The 7,078-nt window shown below is 41.0% G+C and overlaps 3 protein-coding genes across 3 annotated transcripts; all 3 read right to left on the bottom strand.

Annotated features, from left to right (window-relative positions):
* Positions 1-1,447: 1,447 nt before the first annotated feature.
* On the bottom strand, positions 1,448-1,915 carry TEOVI_000123000 (uncharacterized protein; the record flags this gene model as incomplete). Its single annotated transcript, XM_067224496.1, has 1 exon — positions 1,448-1,915. The coding sequence occupies one exon, from the start codon at positions 1,913-1,915 to the stop codon at positions 1,448-1,450; it is 468 nt and encodes a 155-aa protein (XP_067080597.1).
* A 249-nt stretch (positions 1,916-2,164) lies between these two features.
* TEOVI_000122900 (uncharacterized protein) lies at positions 2,165-2,815 on the bottom strand (the record flags this gene model as incomplete). The annotated part of the gene is made up of 1 exon (XM_067224495.1): positions 2,165-2,815. One exon carries the CDS (start codon positions 2,813-2,815, stop codon positions 2,165-2,167), a length of 651 nt encoding a protein of 216 aa, XP_067080596.1.
* Positions 2,816-4,112: 1,297 nt separating this feature from the next.
* On the bottom strand, positions 4,113-5,570 carry TEOVI_000122800 (variant surface protein, atypical (VSG), putative; the record flags this gene model as incomplete). The annotated part of the gene is made up of 1 exon (XM_067224494.1): positions 4,113-5,570. One exon carries the CDS (start codon positions 5,568-5,570, stop codon positions 4,113-4,115), a length of 1,458 nt encoding a protein of 485 aa, XP_067080595.1.
* Between the last annotated feature and the right edge of the window lie 1,508 nt (positions 5,571-7,078).

Below are 7,078 nucleotides of genomic sequence, written 5' to 3'. Positions count from 1 at the left end.
TGCCATTAATTCGCATAATGCGGAGAAAATTTCGGCATTATCTCTTGCTGCTACCGCAGCCCGTGCCTTTGTGATGTGCATTAATACTAGAATAACTAAGTGAAGGACTCTGCCGCTCATGGCTGTTGGTCTTTGGGGTTGTACATAGACTGATAGAAAGTTCAAGATAAGTTTTAAGCAACAGTTTCTACCCGTCTCTAAGTTTGTTTGTTTAATACTTTAAAACTCAGTGTCTTTTTCCGGATATAAAACAGCTGAACTTTTGGTACTTTGAGTTTGAGTACCTAAAAAAAAGAATGACATGTAACAGCTTCTCTTCCACACATGGTCTTGGGTTGAACAAACTAGTTTATCGTCTTCGTTTTGTCACTATCCTCATTCTCTCAAGAAATAACCAAAGTTCCTGCCGTAAACACCCTCCTCTCCCCTTTGCTCTGTGGTCTTGTATTCCTCTTCCTTTCAATTAACGCACATTCTATGAATCCCTTCTTGAGGCATTTAACGCTGCACATTAAGACCCACAATCATGTTTAAAACGGCGGTTGTAAACAGTCATCTCTGCAATAGCATCTAACGATTTTTGCTTCAAATATGAGCAACATTTTTTCGTGATATACCATTTTATACTGCGCTACACAGTTCCGCCTCCATTTGTTTCATTCTGTATTTTCTTTCTTCTCTTTTCACCACCTTTTGCTGCTCCCGCTGTTACGTGGCGACTTCACCTTCCCCTTACATCAGACTCTTTAACTTCATAATTACATCTTCCCCAATATCCTCCTGTATGATAATTACCACAGAAATTTTTGTTAATGAAACTGCGCATACTCAATCTCCTTTTCTCTATCTCGTTCACTCACTATAAAACTTATTTACTTATTCCAATTCTCTAACTTACCTCCATTACCACCTTCTATTGTGTTAAGTGCTTCTATTTTGGGTACTTATTCCGTTCTCACAGCCATACTTATAATATTAGTATATACAAAATAGCAATACTCTCCTATCATTATTATCATTATCATCTTTTTTCTTTACAGTTACTATTATTACCATTAATCAATCCTGGTATCCACAAAATAAACGGAGAAAATCATATTATAATAGAATTCATTTTTCATATCCTATCACTCTGATACTTTATATCTATATGCTAGCATTCCGCACATTGCCAAAATTTTTATATTTTTATAATTCTTGAGTTTTTGAAAATTTGCACATTTAATCAAAAAGTGTTAAAATATATCAAATTTTAAAATTTTAACAAGTTCTATAAGGGAGAAAAATTTAACAATTTCATAATCTTCATTAAAAATTTTCAAAATGCTACAAAACTCAAAGGCGGAGCAGCTATCAGAACCAATTTCTTATTGAGGAGAAAACTGGAATCTTTGCAACCCTTATTTTCCCATTTGCAATTCTGGCCTTTTGTGCAGGCATCGTCCGTTTAATGGCTGGTGCAATTTGCAGTTGCGTCTTTATTATCACCGTCTTTCTTATTATCACCTTTTTTTGATTTCTTTGCTGTAAGTTCTTCACCTGAGTCCTTATCTGAAGATCCCTGGTTTTCATTCTCTGTTTTTGGCCGTCGGTAATCGAGGCCTATAAAATGTGCCAGTATTTCTTCGGCATTCGGTTTCTGAGCGATGTCTTCGATGCTAGCTGATTCACTTTGGTCGCCTAAGTTGTAGCTTTCCTTTATCGTCAGAGCACTTAGATAGTTTGTTTTAAAGTCAGTTGGCCCTGTGCCGTAAATGCTCTTTATCCTTTCTTTTACTTTTTCAGTTACCTGGGCTTTTGGCATGGCCTTTATTTCCTCCGGTGTGATTAGTAGTTGCCGGCCTATGGTCGTCATTTCTGGCAGCTCGCTTACCTCCTCGCCTGTTGTTGGGTTTACATCTGCTGGCGTTGGCATTGTAGTTGTTAAGCCGGTGCAGATGGCGGCCGTTACCTCGGCTTGCTCGCATGTGAGGGTTGTTGCTTCTGACGGCAAGTCGGCGCATTTTAGTTTGCCGTTGTCATTGGTTCCCACGGGCACCGGTGAGAGGTTCACACCGCTTGGTCTGGTGAACGTTGCAGTTGCAGCTAAAATGTTGTTACTGCCGCTGTCGTGGCACTTGTAGCCGCTGTTTTTGTTTATGGTGCCGTGGGTGTTGGCGGAGGCTCATTTGGCCATGGCTTTAATTAAGATCTGTGGCATTTGGAAAAAAGTGTCCGGCAACAGCTTTACCTGGTCTTCGTGGCTGGTTGCGGCCTTTTCGGTTATGATGGGGTTGTTGTTTACCTTTTGTAGGTCGCAACCGTGGGTTTTTGCCGTTGTCCTAACGGCTACAGGGCAGACCGCACCGGCTTTTAGGTCACCGTTTGAGCCATCTTCCGCCGTGTCTGCCGTTTCCGTTGTTGCCGAAGTGTCAGTAAGAGCTTTTGCAGTTAGCACCGCCGCTGCTCTGTACCGAAGAATTTGTGCCGCCCTTTGAAGTTTTAGTTTCGGAGTTGAAGCCATCCCGGCACCCACTGTTGCCAGCTTTTTTGCGACTAAAGCGAGTGCTTCCTTAGCGGCCTTCCTGGTGGGGTCTCTTTCCAGCGCTGCCGCCAATCTCCACTTCAATTTAGTCCGCCTTAGTGCTTCTAGCTCTTCATTTATTGTTGTTGATCTTTCTTCGAACCTCTTAGCTAGGTCGTTTGTGTAGGCTGCTTCATCGCACGGCTTTGCTAGTTTGCTACCTTCCGTTAGAACCGCGGCTTTTGATGCAGTTGACATTGCTTGTATGATTAGATAAGTCGCTATTGCGACATTGTTCTGAACCGTCGTCATTTTTTAAACCTTTTAGTTTCGTTGTGGAGAAAGCGGTCCTTTTGCCTATGCCTTTTGGGCCTTCCGCGACGGTTCCTAGCTTTTGGGGTCTGGCTTGTTTGCTGTGTGTGGGAGGTGCTGAAAAGAGATTTTGACAGAACCTTTTTGAATCGTCGATGTATTCGCAACGGGGGCCGCCCTCGCCTGCGGCTATAAGTGTGGGGTCGCTACCGATGCCGGTGTAACCCGGTAGTTTAGACGACTTCTGTTACATGGATGCTGTTTGTCCCTTGGGGCTTTTATTAGGTTATTTAGAACTCGATTGAGGATCATAGCTAGCAAGGCTGCTGATGATAGAGCATAAAATCTACTTAATAACCATTTACGACATGCTAATTCATCTTAAATCCTCACATACAAAATACTCTGTGTATCTTCTACGCCTTCAATAAAGGGAAGAAAAGATATTTAGCCCATAAAAAGGTGGCCTTTATTACTATTGTTTAACATTTGAATCCACCATCATATTTAAAAACACAGAGTTCACCATCATCACAGCTTCTGAATCTATCCATTTCTGTGCTAATTACAGTTCATCATCGGTCCTCCTGGTGTTTTCATTCCCTACGCGCTGTTCTGTACATTGCCATTAATTACATATTTTCGTTTTTTTGACTTCTGTCACTGCTTCTGTAGATAACATGGTGATTCTATTCGGTCATTTCATCGCAATATCTCCCTCCATCATTGTCCTTTTTCTTCTTCCTTTGTGCACGATCATGCCCATCATCATATTGTTATTTGAAAATTGGTACATTTCGTTATTGATGCTTATCTCTGCCGTCTTGCGTTTACTTTAACAATATTTGTCGTCTTCTTCGTCAATCAGTTACTCGCTATACCATTCAATTACTCTCACCAGCAGCATCCTTCCCATTGGTATAAGTTATTCCCTTTATGCTGTCCATTTAGTCTTCACCACCTTCATCATCATATTATACACACTCACACTCACAACACTCTTCTACTATTATCATTAATGTTATTTTCACTACTGTTCTTTCTATAATATTAGAATGCGCATGCCCATAAAACATACGAAATACACACCATTAGAATAGAACTCATTTTTCATATATCTTACCCTAATACTGTATAACTAGAGACTGCTATCATTCACATTTTATATTTTAAAGTTTTTCACTAATTTTCACATTATAAAAAGATATTAAAATATATTAAATATTAGGAATTTTAGAAAAATAGCAAAATATCATAAATTTGAGCGAAAAATGTTTACCAATAATTCTTAAATATGTTATGATAGAAGCAAAACTGCAAGCAAAAGAGGGGCTTTCTTAATTGTAAAAGAATTGCTTCCTGTGGTGTTTGTGGTTTGTCCGTCCTTATCTGCTTTTACCCCCTCTTTCGCTACAAATTTGTTGCCTTTTAATTCACACTTTTCGCTTCTGAACTCATCTTTTCCTTTGGTTTTGCAGTCCTCTTCCTTTGCTTCGGTTTGTGTTGTCGTCGCTTTGCTCGCTTCTTTGTGCTTTTGTTCTGCTGCAGCTGCCAAAAAAGTCAGAGCAGCAATAAACTTTTCATCATCAGCGGCTGCTTGGATGTTGCTCTTAATTGTGTGTGCGTTCAACGCAATATTTAAGTCGGCTTTCTTAAGCGGGTTGAAAAACTTGTCTTTCAGCGAGGCCTCTTTACCGCCTAGCAATTGATCTACTGTGTTCTTTTTTTCGTCCGTGGACGCCTTTATTGCCGCTTTTCCCACGGCGATCCACGCTGCTTCGGTAATTTGGGGGTGAGAGTCGAGGTCACTTGGCTTAAGCATCGCCAGCTCGGTTTCTGGTTCTAAGTCTAGCTGTCTCGCGACGCACAACAGGTTGGCTAGTCTTGCTTTCGTAATTTCTTTTTTTTCTTCATCACTGCCGGGTGATTTGCATTTGCTGCCGTCTAACAACATTACATCCAGGTTTGCAGTGTACTCTGGTGGATTGCTCGTCGCCGCGTATAATCCGACCCCGTCGCTTGCGCTGGCTGCTGCTGTTTGTGCACAAGCTTGATTGTTGAACGCTGCGCTGTGCGCGGCGTGTGCTGGCGAGCCTTTCGCGACTATGTCGATTGTTAGGGCCGGTAAAGCGAATTGCGTAGCCGGTATACCGGGGTATGCCTTTATTTGTGTTATCTCTGAAGCCGCTTGCTTCGCCTTGTCTATGTTTCCGCCGGAGGCTGGGCAGTCGGCCGGCTTTCCTTGTCCTAACCTGAACTTAACTTTGCATTGGTGTCCGCCCGTGTCGAACAAATTGTTGCCGGGGTTACTTGTCGCTGCTGACTCGTACGTCGTTTCTCCGGTGGCCGTTAGCTGCCTGAGCGCCTGGATTTTCCCGCGTCTTGTGTTCAGTTCTGTTAGTAGCTTGCCAACAGGCTCCACAGCTGCTTGTACTTTCGCGAGGTTGGATCTCAGTTTCCCACCTGTGATCGCTGCCAGAAGGTTGTAAGCCTTCCCTTCAGCGCTGCCTTGCTTTTGTATTGCCGCCAGTAAAAGCACTCTCTGCTCGGTTGCTAGTTTTGAGCTGGTTTCAGAGATCTTTGCCATTTTGGCATTGAAGCGCTGTGCCAGTGCGTCTCTGAAGGTTAGTTCGCTGCAGAGGTCGGTTACCGCCGAAACCGATGGTGCTTCTTGCGCCTTTGTAAATGGGGAGATTATGCCTAGCGTAAGGCAAGCTATTTCTGTTCGCTTGAGTTTGCGCTGCGTGTGTGCCATTCTTTTTAGCTTAGAGGTATGCCTCTTAGTGTCAGGGTGTAAAAGTTTTGTTTAGACACGCTGGAGGAAAACGAAATTTATTCACTTTAAATGGCTGTTTTTCTGGTGACCATTGTTGGTTTCAGATTTCAAAATCTAATTTATAACCATCTTTTACATCTTATTCCGCTGCCTTTCCATGGCTTGTGAGGTTCTTTTCTATTCTGCTTTAGGTCTTGTTAAAAGCTGCAGAAAAAATTAAAATACATCGACTATATTTGATGTTGCCGCCGATTCCGTTGGCTCCCCTTAAGCCTGTTGACCTTGTTTCATGAAAATCACAAGTGCCTTGCTTATTGCAGCTGCTCTTGAGCGGGTTCTTTTATCAGTTAGCCAACTTCAACCATTATGACTGTTAGTAGTACATCGCTTACTGGAAAATCTGTTTCACTTATTCAGGTTTACGTAAATTGCAGTGTTTTCCATTGCATTGGTTGTGGCGACCAACAGTGTCTTTCGAGCTCTTATGAATCGCGACTGCTGGCGTAGCTGCTACATTATTCTCTTTTCTTTTTAGTGTGCTTTGATTCGCTTGGATTTGTATGTTTTTCATCTTTAATTCTTTTGAATTACCAATTAGTTTCTAACTAACTGCAATCTAACCACTGCTGACAGCGCTATTCTCATCATTTACTATCACTTTCTTTTAAACTTAGTTATACTGAAAGATATGAGGGAAATAAAAGTACTAATGGAAAATGGGTTGTTCTCTGCTGACTTTTTCCTGTTAATATAGATTCAATTGCTATCTTCTACGTCACCTTAACTTTAATCTTATAAATTTACAATTCAAGGCAATTTTCAATTCTTTTCGCAGGCTACTCTGAAAAAAATAAAATCCTTACCGCTACCTATTAACTTATCTACTCGATCAAATGTATGGATCACTAAGCTTCAAATCTTCTACACTATTTTCAGAAGCAATAACATAATTGTTTTCGCTTATCCTCAGCTGTTATCATGCATTTTTTGTTTCTGTTACTATTTCCAAATTTTGTGCTGATTCTAATACTTTCTGCAAGGTTGGATGCAATTATAAGTGAGTGTGTCGGTTGCTCTCGCATATTATCGCTGAATTCTGTTACAAGATGATCTTTTTGACTAATTTACAGTCTTTATCAGCTACATTCACTGTGTTTCGTTGTCGATCTACAAAGATAGTACATTTAGTGGACGTATTTCACTAATCTAAGAGTTCTTAAAAGCAAGTTGGCAGTTGTCCACTTAGATATTTTAACTCGCGCTGCTTCTTTATGTTACTTTTATTTACTCAACTTCTTCTGTACACTGGATCCTGTCTCCACTCATTGGTCCCTCCATTATCTCCTTGTATGTTATGATGCAATAATCATTTGTTTGCATCAAACTGCGCATATTCAACCTACTTTTTTTCTTCGTTTAAACCCTTTCTTTAATAATATTCCTTTTGAGTTCCCACTGCCTTTCATACACACTCACTCACAGCACCA

Source organism: Trypanosoma equiperdum (assembly GCF_001457755.1).
Source record: "Trypanosoma equiperdum strain OVI genome assembly, contig: ctg_328, whole genome shotgun sequence".
Taxonomy (NCBI): Eukaryota; Euglenozoa; class Kinetoplastea; order Trypanosomatida; family Trypanosomatidae; genus Trypanosoma; species Trypanosoma equiperdum.
The sequence above is the reverse complement of the archived record's forward strand: the minus strand, read 5'-3'. Positions and strand labels throughout refer to the sequence as shown.